This window comes from Oncorhynchus masou, chromosome 5 (genome assembly GCF_036934945.1).
Source record: "Oncorhynchus masou masou isolate Uvic2021 chromosome 5, UVic_Omas_1.1, whole genome shotgun sequence".
NCBI classification, from domain to species: domain Eukaryota; kingdom Metazoa; phylum Chordata; class Actinopteri; order Salmoniformes; family Salmonidae; genus Oncorhynchus; species Oncorhynchus masou.
The window spans coordinates 25,286,134-25,312,255 of record NC_088216.1 but is presented as its reverse complement, the minus strand read 5'-3'; the positions used below and the strand labels follow the sequence as shown (position 1 = coordinate 25,312,255).

At 45.8% G+C, this 26,122-nt stretch overlaps 1 protein-coding gene across 4 annotated transcripts in view; it reads left to right on the top strand.

Moving 5' to 3' along the window:
• The first annotated feature begins 2,297 nt into the window (after positions 1–2,297).
• LOC135537715 (rhomboid-related protein 3-like) overlaps positions 2,298–26,122 on the top strand; it is a 61,760-nt gene continuing 37,935 nt past the window's right edge. The window contains exons 1-3 of one of the 4 annotated variants that reach the window (XM_064963756.1): positions 2,298–2,706; positions 3,313–3,465; positions 4,003–4,026. In XM_064963756.1, the coding sequence (XP_064819828.1) occupies positions 3,346–3,465; positions 4,003–4,026 (144 nt within the window). In that variant the 5' untranslated portion in view covers positions 2,298–2,706; positions 3,313–3,345. Of the gene's footprint in view, positions 2,707–2,729; positions 3,466–4,002; positions 4,027–26,122 lie in introns of those variants that run through there. The other 3 variants (XM_064963749.1, XM_064963763.1, XM_064963762.1) reach the window with 3 other exon arrangements.

Genomic DNA, 26,122 nt, shown 5'->3' with positions numbered 1-26,122 from the left:
GAGGTAATGTGATGTAGTAACTGTAGGTCTGCCAGTGGACACATGGAGGCAGTATTATCAAAATAATGATTCCAATGTCTACAGACAGCACACCACCACGTTTTTTAAATTATTTGTTTTTAACCTTTATTTAACTAGGCAAGTCAGTTAAGAACAAATTCTTATTTTCAATGACTGCCTAGGAACAGTGGTTTAAATGCCTTGTTCAGGGGCAGAACGACAGATTTTGACCTTGTCAGCTCGGGATTCCACCCAGCGACCTTTCGGTTACTTGTCCAACGCTCTAACCACTAGGCTACCTAATAACAATATTCAGGGCGCAGTCGGATCCCTCAGAGATGAGCTGTAACTAGTCTCTAATGATCCCCACCAGACTGCATAAAATTGCCTTTTTAACCATGAAGATTATTCCCTAGGGCCTAACTGATTGGTCTGTTCTTCTCTCTCTCTTTCTCTCTGTGTGTGTGAGAGAGAGAGAGAGAGCGACGCAAATACATGGAACGCAGAGCCTTAACTGTGTGTATGTGTGAGTGAGTACATGTCTGTCTAGCAGTCCTAGAGTGTGCTGCTCTCTTTTATTTTCAAGCTTTCTACTCCGCTAGCCAGCACCTCGCCTAAATAGGTGTGCGTTTCTTTTTCTTCTAGATAGCAGGTCATTTGTACCTGTTTTCACCAGTTAACACCTACGCAGACAGAGCTACTAACATTCTAAGACAGAGTTGATAAGCATTCCTCTCACCGTGCAGGTGTTTACCCGCGGTTAGCCTCAGTTACTCTGCGCTCTGTTCCGTGGGCTGTTCTACTTTCAGAGCTGACGCCACCAGCAGTTGACATGTGAACGCTTCACCCAATTAGATTTAAATTTAAATAGGCGGTTCCCCTCCTCTCCCGTGTTGGGGTGCGCTACAGGCGGGCCAATGGTTTGAGTCACTCACTGGTGATATGGGGGATGTTGATACTATGAGTGTATCCACGTGTCGCTGTAACTCATAATGAGTAACATATTATGAGTAAGTGTCTAACTGACTGGCCAAATTGCATAGATTTCAGTATGTGCAACCAGCAGGGGATTGGAATGCTTTGCTCATGGGTTAGTTAAGCCAAGGCTATCGGACGGTGATACTCAAGTGAGCATGATCTAAGTAGAAGTTTGAATGGAAACCACAGCAGTGTTAGGCTAAAGTAATCGGAAAAGTCATTAGAAATGAAGACCCCACATTCAGTATACGTATGGAGTAGTTGAGATGTGGTTCTGGGTGATGAGATTATTTTAATTGTGATCTCAAACATGGTAATTGCACAGCTGACTGCAGATGGCATCCCAACAGCTTCGCCCTCTCTCGGAGGAAGCGTTTTGAGGCCAGTTGAGGACGGGTAGTATAGGATTTCGCTGTTAAAACATTGTTGGCTGCAGTTTCATCCAAAAGTGCTGTGTATGTGTCACAAGACCCATAAGGTTAAAAATAACCTATGGCCATATTGTTTCCATGGTAATACTATCGAATAGCATGTGGAGGTTTTGTGAGAGAGATACAATCTCTTTACAGTGCTACCAGCCCACTCAAAAGCAGCTGCACCCCACAGCCACAAAATAACTTACACACACAAGTGGGCACATACAAGCACATGCATGTGCACACAAACAACACAAAACACACAGGTTGATCTTAAATGAATGGTTTGTTTGAAGTGATTATATATAATGGGTAGGTGGTCCTCTGGAATGGAAGACCCATCATTTTGCTGATTGTCATTGCAGGACTGCAGGGGAGGGTTTGTTTATGACCCTAAAACACAACCTGGAATTTACAGGCCCTTATTACCCTCCTCAACCTCACCAAACTTGCCACCCAGATACAGAGGGGAAGGAAGGTGAAAAGAGAAGTAAAACAGTGTTTGGTACCATAAGTGTCCTAAACTGACTATCATAGTAGACCAGTGCGATGCTTCATGATTGAATTCACCACCCTTTCAGTGAATGTTGGATGGAAATATTACAGGATAGAATTGTCCCTCTTTGAATTAGATCCGTATCAGGCACTTCCACTGTCTGAATACTATGTTGTGTATTTGAATAGCCCACACCCACATTTGTGTGTTGAATTTGGATCCTCTTCAGCCAAGTCTACCCGCTGAGTCACATGTGCGCACTGTCTATCTGATGACATAACGTGATAAAGTACCAGAGTGAGAGCCAGCTGGTGTGAACCGGGGTTCCTCGAAGCCTTCTGTGGTTGTGGGTGGTGTTCTCAGCTCGCAGCCAAAAATCCACCTTTCCCTGCGCCGGAGGCATGTATGCATGCGACAGTGCAACTGAGCCGAAGGTGCTTGCCTGCTTGCCTACCGGCTTGAACACTGCCAGAGTGCCGGCTGGTCCCGATCCAACTCCGGGAGCGGAGTCAGTGTGTTCCTAGAGGCTGCTGACTGAGACAGCGGGGTTGGGCAGCTGACCGAGCTGCGTCGCTGTAAACAACTGCGAGGGTACAATGACGCACCTGAATTTACACTTGCGCGACTTTTTGACGGTAGACTAGACATCTTTGGAGTCAGTGTTCCGTGACGGACTGCCATGACATTTAGGCTACCCATGCTGCTTTTTGCGCCGTAGACTGAGTAGCATTATATGCTGTTTTATGCTGAGGGGTTTTCCAACTATGCCTATTTCCTTGTAATACACCATGACGTCTTACCTTATTCACTATTGAAGTGAGTAGCCAATTTCATTAATTATTGCCACACACACCTCTATTCTATTTCATTTTCAGGTGAGTCACATTGGAATTAACAATCACTGCTGTCAACTTGGATAGTTGTCTGCCTGTCCGTCCCAATGAGATTTCAGTACTTTGGCAGTGAAAAATGCCGTGTCTGTCTACAGAGAGCTGGACTGAGGTGCAGGTGGGCTGTCGTATGAAATAGGAGAAGGACTTAGTGGACACACACCCCCAATTCAGTTGTTACACACACACTGTCGCTCGGAGTGGCGAGACGCAGATGCGCACTCCACAGACACCCAACTCGGCACTCAACTTTTGCTCTGTGCGTGGATCTATTAAACATATATTTTCTCTTCAATGAGCTTGTGAACAAACGGAGGATAGATGTTATTTTGCGGGCTAATACATTTTTTCTAAATAGCCGCAAAGGATCAGGGTTGGAATAAGGATGCCCGATTGTCTTTGAGACACCTGCGTTGATTAATTAGCCTCGCTTGGTGATTTCTCAAATATGGATTATGTGCGTAATGTGGCTCAAATAGCAGAGAATGGATATTATTTGTCGGTAAGGATTTCATTTTGAATCGCCCAGTAGTGCATTGAGGAGAGGGGCAGCCGCAGCCTGACGATGCCGGACGCGTCTCGGGACGTGCCGGTGCATTCCTCTCCAGCAGTGGCGGCGAACGCGGAAGGAGACGAGATAGAAGTGCTGGAGAGTATCGATGTTCTTCCCGTGGCTCCAGAGGACGTAAGTCTGGAGCCATATTCATATTGTCATCAGCGTTTTTAAATTTCATCCCAATACAGAAAATCACATTAAAGGCACGTTTTTCCCACGGTGTATTCTACAGTAGCGAATATATTTTATTTAACAAGACAATTCAAATAATAACACATTTATATTGCACTTTTTATACTGTGTGATGGTTGTAAGCTACGAATATTAATATGCCAGCGACCATTCTCAGACAGCTTCATAGACTCATACATAGACCATAGTCATTATATCATCACAGTCAACAATCCATTGACAATATGTGTTCATTACAGCTAACTGAGCAGGCATAGCATGGCTACTACCATACATAATTGATGATGTCTTCAATTGTTCAATTATATTGATTCATTGAATGAAGGACAGTTCTTGTAGGCTACCTGCTGACTTCACTCCTTAATGACAGGTGTGTCTATCTGTTAAATGGCACCTTTCTCTCTGAAACCCTTGCTTTCCTCTTTTCTCTCTCTCTCCTTCCCTACCCGCTCCTTTCCTCTTTCCCTATCTCAGCAATGGAAATCTCTGTTCGACAAGGTATGTATCGTCGTTGTGTTACAGACTCTCTCTGTTGCATGCGCACTCATGAAGGGTGTCAACTTACCTGTCGTTTTATGTGAGGAATTGTTTGCTGTCCGAACTTTAACTTGTTACAAGTTAACATGTGCTTTATTGCTACCGCATTTAGTACTAAAACTGTGACTTATGAACTGACCTTGATCTTCACCCAATAGTCATGGAATAGCAAGTCAACTATCTGTGACATTATTATAAAGTCTATCTCCTGTCAGTCCTGTGGTGGCGGTGAGTTGAGCCCTTGATGCCCGAGGAATGGGAGGCGGAGAACCAGATAAAAGAAGCAAGCAGGTTGTGTTGGGTGTTTTCCTCCTCCAGTCCTCCAGTCCTCCTGACATCGACCCTCCCAAATGCATTTAGAGCAATACATAATCCTGGTTACAGTTGCCGTTGCTCCGCCTGTGGGCTGTCATGTCGGCGGCCACAGTGACAAACAAGGGTGTGTGTGTGTGTGTGTGTGTTATGCCCAGGCCATCAGGTTGGCATGACAGATGGAAAACCAGACCCCCCCCAACTCGCACACCCTCTCTCCCACCACTCCATCCCATGGAGCTGCCTCAACACCTGCCTGCCCCAGCCTGGTCGGTGGGCCCCACACTCACTCCTGGTCCCCCAGGGGGGGACAAAGGAAGTATAAGGGGGTTAGGGAGGGGGACAGGGGGGGAAGTCAGAGGCTCGTGTCAGGCTCGCTCTTTCAGGCTCTGGAGGACTGGCTAGGGATTCATGGGATTACGTGAAAAGGGGTTCGGGGTCGTTGGTGTGTGTATATATATATGTGTGTGGGGGGGTATACATTGTGGACAGGCATTAAGCGGGCCTCTCAATCCACTGCCTTTATGCGGCTCGGCATCGCTTTGAATATTCTCAAGTGGCCTTCAGACTAGATGGGAGGGGGGCGGGGGGAGAACCAAATATAGCCTATAGAAGGGGATGCTGTCCAGTCTGGCAGCTACAAATGCCCTTTCACTCTTTTATTCCCTCCCCCGTCCACCTCTTAAATGACCCCTTCCATTTGTCATACATTGGAAATGTTGACCTTTAGGATCACTCAGCTCCTCACAGTGGACACTAAGGAAGATAAATTATAGGGTGGATGGTGGACCAGAAATTGGAGATTTTTACTGGCAACCATTGGATGACTGAAAAAAATTGAATAGTTGGACATTCATAAATGGAGGAATAGGCCTTGCTCGTTGGATGTTTACTTCATAAATGGATGAATAGGTCTTGCTCGTTAGATGTTTAGTTCATAAATGGAGGAATAGGCCTTGCTCATTGGATGTTTACTTCATAAATGGATGAATAGGTCTTGCTCGTTAGATGTTTAGTTCATAAATGGAGGAATAGGCCTTGCTCGTTGGATGTTTAGTTCATAAATGGAGGAATAGGCCTTGCTCATTGGATGTTTACTTCATAAATGGATGAATAGGCCTTGCTCGTTGGATGTTTACTTCATAAATGGAGGAATAGGTCTTGTTCATTGTATGTTTAGTTCATAAATGTGTCTGTCTTGTTATGTCTGTTCATTCATGCTGGTCTTTTTAGGTTACCTTCTCTGTCTCTCATTCAGCTGTTCTTCATTTCCCCTAACTAGCTCAACCTGGATTAGGTCTCTATTTCTTTCTCTGTTCCTGCTACTTTCAGGGCTGTCGTTGCTTCCACCTTGTGTCCTGTCGGAGTCTGCATGGCAGGTCAATGCAAACTGTTGTTCCATTGACTACGTTGGAAGAGGATTTATGCCATTCCTGTTTTTATTAAAGAACTCTGTTTTCTGTTAAAACCGCTTGGGTCTTCACTCAAGTTCATAACAGAAGAATCAGACCAAGAATGGACCCAGTTCGGGGACCCTTTTCACTCCGCCTCGAGATCCAGGGAGGAACACGAGGAGGGCTGCTCAACATGCCGTTGAGACCCTGGCCGTCCAAGTCTCCGACCTCACAAGACGGGTTCACCAACTCCACCTCGATCCACCGCCCACTTCCAGGGTTTCCGAGTCTCCGGAGCCCAGGATCAACAAATGGGGAGCCCACTGAGTGCCGCCTCATTCCTCACTCAGTGTGATGTGGTGTTCTCTCTCCAGCCCAACATCCAGGAGCTTTATTTCTCCTACCGGACGGGCGCGTGAGTGGGGCACGGCAGTCTGGGAGGCGAGGGCTGAGTGTATTAACCAGTATCAGGACTTTAAGGAGGAGATGATACGGGTTTTTGAGGAGGAGGCTTCCAGGGCCCTGTCTTCCCTATGTCAGGGGAATAGATCCATAACGGATTATTCTATTGAGTTTCGCATGCTGCCTCTAGTGACTGGAACAGCCGGCTTTGCTCGCTCGTTTTCTGGAGGGTCTCCACGTCGAGGTTAAGGATGAGATCCTCTCCCGGGAGGTTCCTTCCAGTCTGGACTCCTTAATAGCTCGCTATTCGCATACGGTTTGATCTTCGTCGCCGAGCTTGGAAAGGAGCTCACGTTCTCCGTTGCTCCCCTCTCCACATCACTGCCACCTGCCGCATCACTGCCACCCTCCCCCGCCGGCTCGGATGCTGAGCCTAATCTCGGCCAAGGAGAGGGAACGGAGAATCATAATCGCCTCTGTCTCTACTGCGGCTCCGCTGGTCATTTTGTCACCTCATGTCCAGTAAAAGCCAGAGCTCATCAGTAAAGAGGAGGGCTACTGGTGAGCGCAACTATCAGGCCTCTCCTTCTGGATCACGCACTACCTTTCCGGTCCATCTCCGCTGGCCCGGTTCATCTGCTTCCTGCAGTGCCTTGATAGACTCTGGGGCGGAGGGCTGTTTTATGGACGAGACCTGGGCTCGGGAACATGACATTCCTCTCAGACAGTTAGGGAGCCCAGGGCCTTGTTCGCTTTAGATGGTAGTTCTCTCCCCAAGATTCAGCGTGAGACGCTGCCTTTAACCCTCACTGTCTCTGGTAATCATAGCGAAACCATTTCTTTTTTAATTTTTCGTTCACCTTTTACACCTGTTGTTTTGGGTCATCCCTGGCTAGTGCGCCATAACCCTTCTATTAATTGGTCTAGTAATACTATCCTATCCTGGAATGTTTCTTGTCATGTAACCTGTTTAATGTCTGCTATCCCTCCTGTTTCCTCTGTCTCTTCTTCACAGGAGGAGCCTGGCGATTTGACAGGGGTGCCGGAGGAGAGGACGGTGTTCATCCAAGGCCACTTCCTCCCTCCACACCGGTCGTATGACTGTAGTATTGATTGGAACTATAGATTATACTCTCTGTCGGCTCCCGAAAAGGCTCTCGAGGATTATAGGTCTCCTCCTCCTTGCGGGGTTTTTTTTTGTTCAGAAGAAGGACGGGTTGGATGATTTAGAATGACATAACATAAGAAAATCGAGATCCTGCAGGGAGCCAGGTTTTTCACCAAATTGGACCTTCGTAACGCCTACCATCTCGTGCGCATCAGGGAGGGGGGACGAGTGGAAGACGGCGTTTAACACTCCGTTAGGCACTTTGAATTCCAGCTGTCTTTCAGGCACTAGTTAACGACGTCCTGAGAGACATGCTGAACATTTTTGTTTTTTGGATGATATCCTGATTTTTTCACCGTTCATTCAAATGGTCCTCCAGCGCCTTTTGGAGAAATGTGAAGGCTGAGAAGTGCACTTTTTGCCGCTCTGTCCCTTTTTCGGTTCCGATGTGAGGGCATTAAGATGGATCATCCAAATTGATTGGCCCGAAGTCACGCGTCGAGCTGCAGCGCTTTCTGGGGATGTCATTATTTCGGGTCAGGTCATAAATGGAGTGGTCCGGCCCAGGGAGCTTTTGATCTTCTTAAGAATCGTTTTACATCCGCATCTATTCTTGTTACACCTGACATCTCTAGACAGTTTGTTGTTGAGGCCTTGCTCAGCGCTCTCTTGACGGCAAGGTCCATGTTTATCGCTTATTCATAAATGGAGGAATAGGCCAGTGGTTGCTCGTTGGAATGTTTAGACTTAATTCATAAATGGCTCAAAAACACCAAACCTGATGCTTTATCTCGTCTCTTCAGTTCTTCTGAGGTCTTGGGATTCTCCCTGAGGGGCGTGTTGTCGGGTTGACTGTCTGGGGAATTGAGAGGCAGGTAAAGCAAGCACTAGTTCATAAATGGACTCTGGAATAGGCTTCCTTGCTCTGGTGGTTGGATGTTTAGTTCATAAATGGAGGAATAGGTCTTCAGCGGGGAAGACAGTTATTCTTACGGTTGTCGATGTTTAGTTCATAAATGGAGCTCAGATCATTATAGAATGTTTTCCTCATGGCCTTCCGTCTGACGCCGTTTCCGACAGAGGCCCGCAGTTCACGCCTCAATTTTGGAGGAGTTTTGCCGTTTGATAGGTCCGGCTTGCTCGTTGGATGTTTAGTTCATAAATGGAGGAATAGGTCTTGCTCGTTGGATGTTTAGTTCATAAATGGAGGAATAGGTCTTGTCCTAGATATTTGGATGTTTAGTTCATAAATGGACAGTTGATAGTCCTTCCGTATTTCCCAGGTCATTAATCCTTCGCAGTGCGATGTTTAGTTCATAAATGGAGGGGAATAGGCCTTGCTCGTTGGATGTTTAGTTCATAAATGGAGGAATAGGTCTTGCTCGTTGGATGTTTAGTTCATAAATGGAGGAATAGGCCTTGCTCGTTGGATGTTTAGTTCATAAATGGAGGAATAGGTCTCATTATATGTTTAGTTCATAAATGGAGGAATAGGTCTTGCTCGTTGGATGTTTAGTTCATAAATGGAGGAATAGGTCTTGCTCGTTGGATGTTTAGTTCATAAATGGAGGAATAGGTTCTTGCTCGTTGATGTTTAGTTCATAAATGGAGGAATAGGTCTTGCTCGTTAGATGTTTAGTTCATAAATGGAGGAATAGGTCTTGCGTTGGATGTTTAGTTCGTTAGATGTTTAGTTCATAAATGGAGGAATAGGCCTTGCTCGTTAGATGTTTAGTTCATAAATGGAGGAATAGGCCTTGCTCATTATATGTTTAGTTCATAAATGGAGGAATAGGTCTTGCTCGTTGGATGTTTAGTTCATAAATGGAGGAATAGGCCTTGCTCGTTAGATGTTTAGTTCATAAATGGAGGAATAGGTCTTGCTCGTTAGATGTTTAGTTCATAAATGGAGGAATAGGCCTTGCTCGTTGGATGTTTAGTTCATAAATGGAGGAATAGGTCTTGCTCGTTAGATGTTTAGTTCATAAATGGAGGAATAGGTCTTGCTCGTTAGATGTTTACTTCATAAATGGAGGAATAGGCCTTGCTCGTTGGATGTTTACTTCATAAATGGAGGAATAGGCCTTGCTCATTGGATGTTTACTTCATAAATGGAGGAATAGGCCTTGCTCATTGGATGTTTACTTCATAAATGGAGGAATAGGCCTTGCTCGTTGGATGTTTACTTCATAAATGGAGGAATAGGTCTTGCTCGTTGGATGTTTAGTTCATAAATGGAGGAATAGGTCTTGCTCGTTGGATGTTTAGTTCATAAATGGAGGAATAGGCCTTGCTTGTTAGATGTTTAGTTCATAAATGGAGGAATAGGCCTTGCTCGTTGGATGTTTAGTTCATAAATGGAGGAATAGGCCTTGCTCATTAGATGTTTAGTTCATAAATGGAGGAATAGGCCTTGCTCGTTGGATGTTTAGTTCATAAATGGAGGAATAGGCCTTCTCGTTGGATGTTTACTTCATAAATGGCAAAGTTTGTACCCCATAAGCACCATATATCCTATATAGTTGACTAATCTTGAACAGAGCAGTGTTCAAAAGTTGTGCACTATTTAGTGAATAGGGAACCATTTGGGTCACAAGTAATATGATACAGGGATGTTCCCATAATTCTTTGCTTTGTCATCTAGAGAGCACAAACTGTCCGTCCACATCACGCAGATTGTTTAGATGGCCCATGTGCCAACGCCTCTTTCTAGATTCTGTCCCAAATGGTACCCTATTCCCCATGTAGTGCACTGTAAAGGGAATAGGGTGCCATTTGGGGCACATACCTACATGTCTCCCAGGCTGGTGTTTTAATCAAAGTGCTGTGTGCTCTGTTCAGTTCCCACAATGTCCCCTGAGAGGACTTTGTTGCAGTGAAAGTGCTTTCTCTTCAACCAGGAAATAAGATAATAAACCTATGATAGCTCTGATTTGTGTTACCTATCTAGAATCTTTAAACATACTAGGGAATGAAGACTACTACTACACACACGTGCACACACACACACACACACACACACACACACACACACACACACACACACACACACACACACACACACACACACACACACACACACACACACACACACACACACACACACACACACACACACACACACACGCACACACACGTGCACACACACGTGCACACACACTACTGGCCTGATTAGTGATGATGGTGAAACCACTCAAGAAGAAACAGTCTGAGTATTTGTGTCTTTCCCTCACAGATTTTCAGCTTGTTTTCCAGGATTGGACAATGTAAGGAGGAATGCATTAAGGGCTTGTTGTTATTAATAGGATGGAGCAGGAAAAATGAAACAAACAAGTTGGTGTTTTCCCTTGAAAGATGACCCAAGGGATATTTGTTTTTATTTTGATGACTGTGTAAGGCAGTGCAGTGTGCATTACAAATGTTATAGTGGATATTTGTTGCGTCACCTCATTCTGTTTCCTCAGTGGTTGGTGGAGAGGGAGTAGGAGCTTATTGTGTTTCTTGCTTGTTGCGCTGACACATTTCTATGTACAACCCAGACTGTGTACACACTCAGTCATTATCTGGGATGGGAATGTCTCCATTAGTCACACCCCCTCTTACCTTCCCATGGAAGTGCCCAGATGAAGTCAGCACCAGGCGTGGAACATTAAGTCCGTATACTGATGCAAATGGTTTGGAACTCATGGGTGAAGGAACACATGGAGGCTACCCTGCTTGCTAATGTTACAACTCTCTGGCTGACCTTTGAATGACTTTAAAAAAAAGCTCTTAACACCATCTTATTTGAGACACAGAGTACATACCATAGAAATAGAATCTATACAGCAGTTCCCAGCCCTATCTACAGATGATATTTCTATGGTACAGACTGTGACTGAACCATTGACCAGTAACAGAGAGAACCTGTGTTGAAGGAGTGCTGTGTGATAACACTTGTTCTACAGGCCCCAATCCCATTATTACCCCATCTGCCTTCCCTGTGTGTCCCCACAATGGCCAGTCGTCCCCACACTGTACCCTTTGTGTTGACATATGTGCCACTGTACTGTACACACACAATCCTGCTCTGCCTGCCTCTGGCCTGTTAAGACGCCAACAGGCACGCGTCCAGAACAGAGGGAATTATGGGGATTAAGACTTTTTCACATGGGCACACAGTGTACACCACAGGAGGTTGGTGGCACCTTAATTGGGGAGGACGGGCTCATGGTAATGGCCAGAACGGAATGGGTGGAATGGTATCAAATACACTAATTAAACACATGGTTTCCATGTGTTTGATGCCATTCCATTTGCTCCATTCTAGCCATTATTATGAGCCGTCCTCCCTTCAGCAGCCTCCACTGATGTACACACATCCAGTTTAACCAGGATCCTGTCACATTATACGCTACAACTAACTGGGGACATGAACCAGTCAAATGCTCTTTGATCGGAGTGGGGACCCACCTGTTCTTAGTTTGTGTGTGTGTGTGTGTGCCTCTCAATCTGGGCTCTTTATCTCATGCTGTTGTATGTGTCAATGAGCATGTGAAGTGGAGCGTGGCTGCCATTGACAGAATAGGAAGGCAGGCAGCCATCATTTCGGGCATCTTTTGTTTAGCGCCACTTACTCGGTCACCACATGGTACAGCTGCCAGCCTCTCAACCCTGTCATTCCTCTCCTCTCCAGTGTCATGACTCAGAGGGTTGATTGTCAACAGTCCAGGTAACTGGTACTGATTTGGGTTTGAGCCAAAATGGTGGCCCTGGTCTGATTGTAGGGTTGCCACACGTCCTCTCTCATCCCATTACTCTCAGCATTTAGGTGTTTACTTCCTGTTAGCTCCGCCAACTTGCGTCTGTCTGTGTTGATGCTAGTTGAGCCATACCTCCTCTCTGCCCCTCCTAAACCACTGTTCTCTCAGTGTTGAGGTTTTCATCATAGAGATAGATCAGTCTATATGCAGGCTATAATCTCTATGCTTTTTATTTAGAGACCCAATCTGCTTGCGTCTCTCTTGCTAGTCTCTAAATGCTTTAAATACATTTCCTTATTTCCCTAATGAAAGGGAGTTCCAGTCAGTAAGTTGTGAGCAGCTCTTCTAATGTTGCGCTATAAATAGCCCCTCCACCGCCTGTCGATCTGTCGATAGACAGAAAGATGTGCTGCTGCTTCAGTCATAATTGGCTGCGGACTGCAGTGTGTACACATGGAGAGATGAAAGATGGCAGCACAAAATGAACGTGTATCTGTTGATGGTTCAATGCTATGTGCACATGGTGCAGGGTGGTTCCCTCTGTTTGTGTGTGTGTGTGTGAGTGTGTGTGTGTGTACAACACATGTTTGTTTAATGTGTATTTATGTGTGTATGTGTGTGTGACTGTGTGTACATACAGTATGTCCCTAAGTTTGTCTTCGATATGTTAATCCGTTAGAAGGGGTCAGCAGGGTGGAATCGATGCCAGTGAATGGTACTCTAGGGAGAGTGTTTGACTGTGTGTGTGACTGTGTGGATGTAGAGACACGCCAGCTGTCAGAGACCCTGTGTCATCTCTCTTTCCCTCTCCTCTCCCCCCTGTCTCTCTCTCTCTCTCTCTCTCTCTCTCCCTGTTTAGTTTTTCGGCCGATTTGGCTTCGGTTTCCACAGTGAAGTGGATAACATTGCTGAGGAGAGGAGAGTGCCCATCATCCACTTACAGGCTGTCTTAAGTTCACCGCCGCTTGAGTACGTTTATACACACATCAGTAGGTTACTGCAGGGGTCTGATGGGGTGACATCCTGTAAGTGACATCCTCTGGCTTTTTATTAACACGACTTATTACACTCAGTATATCATTCCCTTTTTACACTCGGTGAAAGTTCATCTTTGTCATTTCTCTCTGACTGTGGGAGCAAGTTTACATGTCACTCATAGCTCCCAGTCTAGCCCAATACGCTGAGTACAGTAGTAGAACCTACCCTGCAATGTCTGCAATATTTTTGTGAATTCCCCTGTTTCCACAGAAACTCTTGACATACCCATCAAGATTCCCCGAACCTGGGAGCAGGCAGAGGTGCTAAACGGCTCCTATTTCAGCTTGTCACTCAGATCTATTGGGATCAAAGACACTAAGATCCATTCATTCCTTATGGCTGAAACTGTGATACCTTCCCACAGGTTGTGGTTACAAGGGATACTATACTGGGAGAGTCCTCTCCTGGCAGGGACCCACCACTCTGCTCTAAACGCTTGGGGGCCTGCAGTATGTGTGGGTTTCATGCCTTTTGTGCCAAAGTCTTTCCGTGGTCTTTGTTTGTTGGAGTTTCTACGTTTTACTCATTGGGTTTGTGTGTGTTTCTTGTGAATGTGTGTGTTTGTGAGTGTGTGTATCAGGGTTATGGACCAGTTATACTGGGGTTCAGGTGAGACAAAAGGTCTAGTGCCGTGGTAACCAACCTTTTCTGAGTCAAGATCACTTAAGTTTGATTTTTCTTTACCGCCTTTTCCTCTTCGTGATATATAATTGGTAGTTACAGTCTTGTCTCATCGCTGTAACTCCCGCATGGACTCGGGAGAGGCGAAGGTCGAGAGCCGTTCGACTCCTGTGGCGGACCGGACACATGCACATTGACACGGTAGCCAGTTGGACGGCGTTTCCTCCGACACATTGGTGCGGCTGGCTTCCGGGTTAAGAGAGCAGTGTGTCAAGAAGCAGTGTGGCTAAGGAGGGTCGGGTTTCAAAGGACGTATGGCTCTCGACCTTCACCGCACCCGAGTCCATAGGGGAGTTGCAACGATGGGACGAGACTGTAACTACCAATTGGATATCACAAAAGTTGTGGAGAAAAAGGCATAAAAAACATATATAATTAACAACTACTTTATATCAAAGGAGTGCCTTTGATTTGATGGCCTGCAGGTGTGCAGTTTGGAGCGAGACGACCATTAGACCCAACGACTTGTTTCTGCACATGAGCTTAGCTGGCCTACAAGTGTGGTCGGGGTTTCTATTGGAGGAGCAGTTTTATCCTATAGTCGTACTGTACTGTCTTTGGCAAGGCTTTATCGTTGTTTTATTTACAGAAATGTTTGGTGATCGACTAGGAATGCCTTGGCGACCACACGTACACACACACACACACACACACACACACACACACACACACACACACACACACACACACACACACACACACACACACACACAGGTCTGTCTCTGTGACACATTCCTGCACCTCAAACTCTACTGGTTCAACACCGAAGCCCTGCAGGTGGACTGTTGACACTGCAACAATAAACATTATGTTTACCCATCCATGTGGTGAACTCCCATCCTCACTCAAGCACTTCCCATTAGTGGCTGTGATGCATATACAACTCAACATCTTCCAATATCGAACTCTTCTATCTTCTCCCTCGGTAGAACAATTGAGTCTTTCTTGAGTCTAAATTGACTACACGGACAAACAGAGGCTGCAGACAAAACCTCTACAGATGTTTCTCTCTCTGACGGGTTAATGCGTAACATTCACGATGCAGCATTATGCATTTAAACACTCAACCAGCGTGTGTGTGTGTGCTTTTAATTTAAACCTCAAACCAGTGTAGCTGAATACTTCCCTTGTGTTCACCAGGCCATGAAGCGGTCCCCTTTAAAACGCCTCACCGTCCAGCTGTGTGTATTGTCTCCCTCCCTTGTCTCCACTAGTGTTGCAGTGAGGACAGCTTGCGGTTTAGATTCAATAAAGCGAGGGGCTGGAAAATCTAAGTTTGTTGGCGTTTCCTGCAGCAACTTTTCCTCCCACTCACAGACCTTTTCCTCCCACTCACAAACCCACTCTAAAATGCTAAACTGACCCTTTTTCAACACTCCTCGTCTGAGACTCATACTTGGTCTGTATCTTCCGTATTCTACCTCAGTAGCACTATTTCCTGCTTTGGCTGACACATCAAATCACATTTTATTTGTCACACGTGCCGAATACAATAGGTGTAGACTCTACAGTGAAACGCTTACTTAAAAGCCCTTTAACAAAAAGGCAGGTTAAAGAAAAAACTAAGACAATAACAATAGCTGAACACTGAGATACTACAAAGGGGGAACAGAGAGAACGAAAGGGGGAATCAAAAGGAGGAGAGTGCTTGCTTTGCCCCCAGGGCTCCTGTGGTAACAGGGATTCACGCAGCAGACAGCTGGGTGAGTGGTCCTCAGCAGGTTCCCACCCCCCCCAATCGCCCTAAACAGTTTACCCACCCTCCCAATCGCCTGAGTCTGAAAGGAGTGTGTGGAATATGCGCACACATACACATGTGATGACTAATTCATGCACACACACACACACAGATACATCTTATTCATCATACACAAAAACATACACACATACACCTACAAAAGAAAAGTTGTGGAAGAAGAAAGAGAGGGTGATGGAGAGTCCATGTTGTTCAGACACAGGGCATGGGCAGGTCAGCACAGAGACAAAGACAGGAGGTCATAAAACTCTTCAGACAAATCTCCACATAACATTGGGGTGAGAAACCCTCATTACCAGCGGGCCAAGCCCTCATTTACAGCAACCGCCATCAGAGGCCATTCTGAGGCCGTTCCCGAGAACGAGGGAACAAAAAGAGGGAGAAACATTTCTTTTTGGGAGCCTTCTCTGTCTGTTTTTCTCTCTATTCAGTCCTTCTTTCTGGGGGTCGCCCTAAACTGACCCCTTTTTATGACGGGGCGGCGGCTCCATTCACCATAGAGATTTATGGTCTTTAATGGGGAAATGGACCCGGCCCGGGGCTGCCCTCAGGGGGGTCTGATTTAAATTCTACAAAAAACGTAGGAGAGGGTTTGGGATTGGGAGGAGGGAGGTGGTGATCGGTGGGGTGGGGTCCTCTGTCTGTGACATTTTAAAGGTTGCCATCTGGGCAGGGAGTGGGAGCCTTCAACTGTCCGTCAACATCTCAAGCAACACTACCCCCCCTGGATAAAGTCGCAGAGGAGGAGAAAGGGAAAACAACATCAACTGGGGGAAACAGATGCCCTCGTTCAAAGCCCTGGTGGTGACTCACAGGCTGCTTGTCCACCTGGGCCTTTTTCTCCACCCATAACAATAAGCCAGTCAGTCAGTCTCCTGATTTGAGGTGGCCTGGTTGAGAGCCTGAGAGGGTGTGGATCACCCTCTATTTAATAATCCTATTACCATAATCCCAAAAGGTCAGGGAGCACAGAGCACTTTCTCCTCCTCTCTCCTACCAGAACGCCTCTCTTTTAAAGGTAAAAGGGAGTTAAACTTCGGCCCAAAGGTTGAAAGAAACTTCCAGAATTGCAACTTAAGGGGAGAAGAGTTGGGGGGGTATGATAATGGTTCTAACTTCCATGGGGCTCAGCAGAGTTATGACCTATAGGCAACCACCAGAACAGCTGAAGGTCTCCACAGCTAGACTGTGGGCTATAGCAGCATGAGGTTCAACCCCGTAGCCTCTCATATTGAGACCCAGGAATTTCATAAAAGTCCAAGATAAATGATGATCTTCGTGACTGGTTTCATTTTCTCACAGATACGTTGGGAAGAAGCTGAGGATAAAATGAGAAGATGAGTGCCACAACCGTGAAATGAAAGATGACCTTGTGCCCAAACTTTCATTCAAGGACATATATCTGTCGGGCTTTTCCCACAAAAACACTTTTCTAAAATGTAAAGGCAAGACCACAGTGTCCAAGCAACACATAAGGTATCCCTTCATCTGTAGCGTTGGTGTGAAACATCCTCTTGGCAGACACATTCTCCTCAAAATGTCATAATCAAATCACGGTAGGCCTAAAATCTTCTTATTCAAACTATCATAGAAGCGAAGACCACACAACTTTATATCAGACCTCATAGTCAAACTCATATTGACACTTTCAAGGTAACTCCTTGACAGCAACCTTGATGAGACGTGCCAGTTCTTATATTGTGACAACGTCCCAAATTGCACCCTTTTCCCAAAAGTGTTGTGTTATTGAACATGGTCCATAGGTCTCTGGTTAAATAAAGTGCACTATGTACAGAATTCGGTGCCTCTGTGGTAAAGCCAGTAAACCAGGAAGGAATCCACAGTTCCCAGGCTCTCAGATGCTTCTAATTACACGCTTACCAGGATGACAGCCTTGAGAAACAGGATTCTCTGGTCTGATGAAACCAAGATTGAACTCTTTGGCCTGAATGCCAAGAATCACGTCAGAAGGAAACCTGGCACCATCCCTACGGTGAAGCATGTGGTGGCAGCATCATGCTGTGGGGATGTTTTTAAGAGGCAAGGACTGGGAGACTAGTCAGGATCAAGGAAAAGCTGAACGGAGCAAAGTACAGAGAGATCCTTGATGCTCCAGACCTCAGACTGAGGCGAAGATTCACCTTCCAACAGGACAAGACTCTGAGAACACAGCCAAGACATCGCAGGAGTGGCTTCTGGACAAGTCTCTGAATGTCCTTGAGTGGCCCCGCCAGAACCTGGACTTGAACCCGATCTAACATCTCTGGAGAGACCTGAAAATGGCTGTGCAGCAACGCTCCCCATCCAACCTGACAGAACTTGAAAGGATCTGCAGAGAAGAATGGGAAAAACTCCCCAAATACAGGTGTGCCAAGCTTGTAGCATCATACCCAAGAAGATTCGAGGCCGTAATCGCTGTCAAAGGTGCTTCAACATAGTACTGAGTAAAGGGTCTGAATGCTTATGTAATTAATTGTATTTAAAAAATATATATAAATTATCAAAAATGTCTAACAAATTGTTTTGGTTTGTCATTATATGGGTATTGTGTGTTGATTGATGAGGGGAAAAAACAATTGAATCCATTTTAGAATAAGGCCGTAACGTAACTAAATGTAGAAAAAGTCAATGGGTCTGAATACTTACATTTATGAACACAAGTTTGCGTAAAAAAAATAATCGTCATGGAAACGTATTCCAGAGGGTGTACCAAGCAAGAAGACAGTAACTACTGTGTCAGAGGTCAGGGTCAATATGAATAAAACATGACCTCATAGCAAAACAACAGATTTCCTGTGATCTGCCTTCAACTCAGGCTGAACAATGAAGATACTTTTAAAGACATTTTTCTCAGTTACACTCAATGAGCAGTTACTGCCCTTTTGCTTGGTAGGGCAGTGTAGAGCTCCTACACGCAATGGTTCATGACCTCAGTACCATTAGACACACCCTTCAGTCAAGATATGAGAACACAAACCATGAGGCCCTATGACAGACGAGCGTCCTGTCCAGGGGGTGTAGCTGTACATCAATCTGCCTCACGCTACAGAACGCTTCCACACCATTAAATCAAATCAAATAGAAACTTTATTTGCCACATGCGCCGAATACAAGTGTAGACTTTATCGTGAAACGCTTACTTACAAGCCCTTAACCAATAGTGCAGTTCAAGAAGGCTAAAATAAAAAGCAATAATAAAAAGTAACATAATAAGAATGACAACAACGAGGCTATTTACAAGGGGCACCGGTACCGAGTCAGTGTGCATGGGTACAGCCTAGTTGAGGTAATCTCTACATGTAGGTGGGGGCGAAGTGACTATGCATAGGTAACAAACAAACAGCGAGTAGCAGCAGTGTACAAGGGGGGGGTCAATGTAAATTGTCTGGTGGAGATTTTTATGACGTGTTCAGCAGTCTAATGGTTTGGGGGTAGAAGCTGTTGAGGAGCCTTTTGGTCCTAGACTTGGCGCTCCAGTACTGCATGCCGTGCAGTAGCAGAGAAGTGGCCTTATGGCCTTTCCTCTGACAACGCCTATTATACAGGTCCTGGATGGCAGGAAGCTAGTCCCCAGTGATGTACGGGGCCGATCGCACTACCCTCTGTAGCCCCTTACGGCCAGATGCCGAGCAGTTGCCATACCAGGTGAGGATGCAACCGGTCAGGATGCTCTCGATGGTGCAGCTGTAAAACCTTTTGAGGATCTGGGGACCCGTGCCAAATCTTTTCAGTCTCCCGAGGGGGAAAATGTTTTGTCGTGCCCTCTTCACAACTGTCTTGGTATGTTTGGACCATGATAGTTTGTTGGTGATGTGGACACCAAGTGCACACCCCTGAGGGGCCCCGGTGTTAAGGATCAACGTAGCAGACATGTTGTTGCCTTCTCTTACCACCTGGGGGCGGCCTGTCAGGAAGTCCAGGATCCAGTTGCAGAGGGAGGTGTTTAGTCCCAGAGTCCTTAGCTTAGTGATGAGCTTCGTGGGCACCATGGTGTTGAACGCTGAGCTGTAGTCAATTAACAGCATTCTCACATAGGTGTTCCTTTTGTCCAGGTGAGAAAGAGCACTGTGGAGTCACCATCACACTGAAGCTGTGAAGGCTAAGCAATACCTGTTGGTGGCCAGTTCACATCAGTGATGCGACATATAGAGAGAGCGAGAGAGAGAGAGGAAGAGGGACACAGAGAAAGATAGAGTCAGAGAGATGTAAGAGGAGACAGCCCGGCGGTCCAAGTGAAAGCTAAGCACTGTCTGTCGATCACCTTGGGCATGTGCTGAGCCGACGAGGTGACCATGACGATGACAAAACAAGAGGGGGGACCGAGAGGGTTTCCCAGAATAACAGACCTGAGATCTCCACAATGCTCCAAGACTTAACAGAGAATTCGAAACAGAGAAAAGTAAATTCTGTTATCAGTTGCCACTTTTCTTTTTCCACCAAGATGAATGAACTGCGTATCAAGCGGAGGTAAAAAGATATTCAGACAGCAACTCTTGGTAAGACAATGGAAGTTCAGTTAGAGGAGAGAAATAAACATGATTAAGTATAGAATACGTTATTCTATTCTATAAACTACAGGGTCCTTTTACCATTAACTTCTCATGCTATATATTTAGCTCCCCAGCAGATTAATCGACTTTCCAAATGGCACCCTATTCCCTATATAGTGCACTACTTTTGACTAGGGTCCATTGGTGGTTGTGCACTATGTAGGGAAAAGGGTGCCATTTGATAATTGTTTCTTACGCTCCCATATGAATCGCTAGGGGACTGAAAACTACATTATTGGTTGCAGTGAGAAAACGGGTCTCTGCAATCATCACATAGGCTACAATGTAAGATGGCGCCGGAGGGCCACGTCTTATCGGCTCTTAACCAACCATGCTATTTTGTTTGTCTTTTCGCGTTGTTCGTAACTTGTTTTGTACATAATGTTGCTGCTACTGTCTCTTATGACTAAAAAGAGCTTCTGGACATCCGAACTGAGATTACTCACCTCAAATTGGACGAGGAGTACTCCTTCAATGAGTCGGACGCGAGGGATATACTACGGAAGCCCGACCAGGCCAAGATCCCCATGATTCGCTGAAAAAAGGAAACGTAGGTTTTGCGGAAAGAAATGGGGATGCCTTGTGAGGATCAGGTGACGAGTGGCTAATCTGCCCTTGCCACCCATTCTGATAGCTGTCGTTCAATCACTGGAATATAAATGGGACAAACTGAAAGCACGTATATCCTACCAATGGGACATTAAAAACTGTAATAACTTATGTTTCACAGAGTCGTGGCTGAACTACGACATTAAGAACATACAGCTGGTGGGTTATACACTCTATCGGCAGGACAGAACAGCAGCCTCGGATAAGACACGGGATGGGGGCCTATGCATTTATGTAAACAACAGCTGGTGAACATATGATACTCTACCTCGCCTAAGGTAGAGTATCTTATGAAAAGCCGTAGACCAAACTATCTATCGAGAGAGTTTTCATCTGTATTTTTCTAAGCTGTCTACATACCACCACAGACCAAAGCTGGCACTAAAACCTCACTCCGTGAGCTGTATTACGCCATAAACAAACAGGAAAACCCTCATCCAGAGGTGGCGCTCCTAGTGGCCGGGGACTTTAATGCAGGAAAACTTAAATCAGTTTTATCTAATTTCTAGCAACATGTTAATTGTGCAACCAGAGGGGAAAAAATTCTAGACCACCTTTACTCCACACACAGAGACACATACAAAGCTCTCCCTCACCCACCATTTGGCAAATCTGACCATAATTATATCCTCCTGATTCCCGCTTACAAGCTAAAATTTAAGCAGGAAGCACCAGTGACTCGGTCTATAAAAAAGTGGTCAGATGAAGCAGATGCTAAACTACAGGACTGTTTTGCTAGCACAGACTGGAATATGTTCCAGTATTCTTCCGATGGCATTGAGGAGTACACCACAACAGTCACTGGCTTCATCAATAAGTGCAACAAGGACGTCGTCATGGATTACAGGCAGCATCTGCACTGAGCTAAAGGCTAAAGCTTCCACTTTCAAGGAGCGGGACTCTAACCCGGAAGCTTATAAGAAATCCTGCTATGCCCTCCGACTATCCATCAAACAGGCAAAGCGTCAATACAGGAATAAGATTGAATCGTACTTCACCGGCTCCGACATTCGTCGGATGTGGAGGGGTTGCAACCTATTACAGACTACAAAGGCAAGCACAGCCGAGAGCTGCCCAATGATACGAGGCTACCAAACAAGCTAAATTATTTCTATGCTCGCTTCGAGGTAAGTAACACTGAGACATGCATGAGAGCATCAGCTGTTCCGGACGACTATGTGATCACACTCTCCACAGACCTTTAAACAGGTGAACATTCGCAAAGGTTGCTGGGCCAGATGGATTACCAGGACATGTACTCCGAGCATGTGCTGACCAACTGGCAAGTGTCTTCACTGACATTTTCAACCTCTCCCTCTGAGCCTGTAATAGCAACATGTTTCAAGCAGACCACCATAGTCACTGGGCCCAAGACCACTAAGGTATCCTGTATAATTACTACCGACCCGTAGCACTCACGTCTGTAGCCATGAAATGTTTTGAAAAGCTGATCATGGCTCACTTCAACACCATTATCCCAGAAACCCTAGACCCACAATTTGCATACCGACCCAACAGATCCACATGTGATGCAATCTCTATTGAACTCCACACTGCCCTTTCTCACCTGGACAAAAGGAACAACTATGTGAGAATGCAATTCATTGACTACAGCTCAGCGTTCAACACCATAGTGCCCTCTAAGCTAGGTAACAACACATCTGCCATACTGATCCTCAACACTGGGGCCCCTCAGGGGTGCGTGCTCAGTCCCCTCCTATACTCCCTATTCACTCATGTCTGCACGGTCAGGCACGACTCCAACACCATTATTAAGTTTGCTGATGGCACAACGGGCCTGATCACCGACAACAATGAGACAGCTTATAAGGAGGAGGTCAGAGACCTGATCGTGTGGTACAAGGACAACAACCTCTCCCTCAATGTGATCAAGACAAAGGAGATGATTGTGGACTACAGGAAAAGGAGGACCGAACACACCCCCAATCTCATTGACAGGGATGTAATGGAGCAGGTTGAGAGCTTCAAGTTCCTTGGCGTCCACATCACCGACAAACTAACATGGTCTAAGCACACCAAGACAGTCGTGAAGAGGGCACAACAAAACCTATTCCCCCTCAGGAGACTGAAAATATTTGGCACGGGTCCCCAGATCCTCAAAAGATTCTACAGCTGCCCCATTGAGAGCATCCTGACCAGTTGCATCACTGCCTGGAATGGCAACTGCTCGACCTCAGACCCCATGCACCACAGAGGGTAGTGCGTACGGTCCAGTACATCACCGAGGCCAAGCTTCCTGCCATCCAGGACCTCTATACCAGGCGGTGTCAGAGGAAGGCCCTAAAAATTGTCAAAGACTCCAGCCACCCCAGTCATTGACGGTTCTCTCTGCTACGGCACGGCAAGCGGTACCGGAGCGCCAAGTCTAGGTCCAAGAAGCTTCTAAACAGCTTCTACCCCCAAGCCATAAGACTCCTGAACAGCTCATCAAATGGCCACCCAGACTATTTGCATTCCCCCCCCCATGCTGCTGCTACTCTCTGTTATTATCTATGCATAGCCACTTTAATTACTCTACCTAAAATGTACATAATTACCTCAATTATCTCGACACCGGTGCCCCCGCACATTTGCACATTGACTCTGTACCTGTACCCCCTGTATATAGCCTTGCTACACACGCTCACACGCACACGTACACACACAGACACGCACACTGGCCTCTAGCCCCCAGCTAACAACCAAGCAGGAGTTTGTTACATTTTGATCCCCCCCAGCCTCTTTGTTTTGTGTTGTTTTACACTAAGTCTGCAGCCATTATGATGTGTGTGTGTGCATGTATGTGTGTATTGTTTAAGGCCTCAGCCCCCATAACTGAACCAAGAACATGTCTCATTGCAATAAGACGGTAATTAAGTATTGTTGCCGTCAGGGTTTTGAGAGGAGGACAAGGAGTGGGCGAAAAGTCATCTCACTCCCAGTGATAGATCTTGGCTGTCTTTAGCTGTACAGGTTGGGGCTACTGGTTGGAAATAGTGGACGGATGGATCACATACTGAACTGATTAATTAATTTTCTACTTGTTGATTAGGCCTATTGATACTGTTAAATCCCTGCTTGTTTTGGTTGCCGACCCAGTTACACGCTGGATGATTACAGCCAGGCAATGATGTCGTTTAGATGTGATTGGATTAGGGGTTATGACACCTGTTGGTGTAATATGAATGTGGTTCAGGGTTAGAGGAAGAGATCAAGATGCGAGAGTTTTTCAGGGATACAGTATTACGTTTTACATCGTATTCATTTAGCAGATGCTCTTATCCAGAGCAATTAGGGTTAAATGCCTGGTTCAAGGGTACATCAACATATTTTTCACCTAGTTTGGGGGTTTGAATCAACGACCTTTCGGTTACTGACCCAATGCTTTTAACTGCTAGGCTATGTAACAGCCAGAGAACAGTGTAATACCAGAGACTCTGACATCTCAACCCCTCTCCATGGGGAGTGACTTGTACCTGGTTGTGACCTGTCCCTCAGGGTGAAGTCATCACATGTCCATGTAACACGGCAGTGTTGCTAGGTTACACACTTCGGGTGGAGCCTGATGAGAGTGATCTGATGAATGAGAGAGCCTAAAACACTCAACCCAACACACACACACACCCACACACACACACTCACACACACACACACACACACACACACACACACACACACACACACACACACACACACACACACACACACACACACACACACACACACACACACACACACACACACACACACACACACACACACACACACACACACACACACACACACACACACACACACACACACACACACACAAACACACTGACAGCCCAGTGCTAAAAGACCAACTGGGCGAGGCGACACACACCCAGCCATCATCCATTACCCCAGACAGAAAGGCACGTCACTCACCCCTCAGCTTGCAGCATAGCCCAAAACAGGACTACCAAAAAACCTATAGCCTGATGCAAGATCTATATCTGCTGTCTTGCCGACTCTTATGGTCGTCAGGCATAACAACACAAACAGATCTGGGACCAAGCTAATAAACCGATGTACTACCCTTGTACAGCTCTGAGAGGAAAGAGAAAGATCACAGGTTCATGGTCTGAAAAACCATTTCAGACAGTAAATTGGACTGTATGCAGAGTTATGAATCCTATCAGCCTTTTTTGGCTTTTAAAGAGATTCAAATGAAAGAGGGAGGAGAGTGAATGAGTTCACCTGGAGAGAGAAAGCAATCCCCAGGCCAGGCTAATCTATCTCTTTTCACTTCCCATCCAGCCAGGGAATAAAGAAGATAATGATGCTGTGTCTTTGTAGAAAGGGGCGGTCTGTCTGTCTCTCCTTCTTTAATCAGGGGCTGGTAGGAATGGATAGAATACTGAAGGGGGAAGGAGATTGGTGGACTATACTGTCAGACAATGTATCCTTCTCCTGGGTCATGTTTATTAAAGCGCAATGTAGCAAAACAACCCCATGTGGTCCCTCCATGTTTTACTCCGTTTTCTTTCATTTGGTGCCTACTGATCAGTTTGGGGGTTGTCCTAACACAGTTTGACCTGACATTTCCCACACTCACAGGTCTAGAGACAGTCCTCGTCCATTAAATTAACCCATGTGCACGTTCATTAGACAGAAAGTCCTTGTCTCCCACACACATTGTCTTTTCCTCTCTCGCTCGCTCTCTCTCTCTCTTTTTGTCTTTCCTTTTTTCTCTTGACTATTATTCCATCAGGGTGGCCTAGTGGTTAGAGCGTTGGGCTAGTAACCGAAAGGTTTCAAGTTCAAATCCCCAAGGCAGTTAACCCACTGTTACTAGGCTGTCATTGATAATAAGAATTTGTCCTTAACTGACTTGCCAAGTTAAATAAAATTTAAAAAAGATTCCATTGTACCCCAGTAGAAGTGCTGAAGGGTGGCCACTTTAACTTGTTATTTTCCTGCTTATTGTGTGAAGAGATGATTATGGCAGAAGGAGAGTGGACCCAAATCCACTTTCCTTTGACGTAGAAGAGAAAAGGTACAGGAAGAGAGAGAAGGAAGCCTTAGAGTAAACACTCATTAAGTATGTAGGCTACATTCCTAGAAAAAAAGGCTTCCAAGAGAGTTCTTCAGCTGTTTCCATAGGAGAACCCTTTTTGGTTCCAGGTAGAAATGTTTTGGGTTCCATATAGAACCCTCTGTGGAAAGGGTTTTTACATGGAACAAAAATGGTTCAGCCTGGAACCAAAAAGGTTTCTCTTATGGGGACAACCGAAGAACCCTTTTAGATTCAAGATAACACCTTTTTTCTAATGGCGTAGCGCAGGAGCACCCTTAGCAGGAATCATGAGGTGTTATTTTGAAATGGAAGGGGTGGGTGAGGACTAGGTGGAGATCTTGGAAAGGGTTGGAGATTGGGAGCATTGGATGGTGGGTTTTTCATGCTGTCCGGGTGAATGGAATGGAGTCTTGTCTTTCCCATA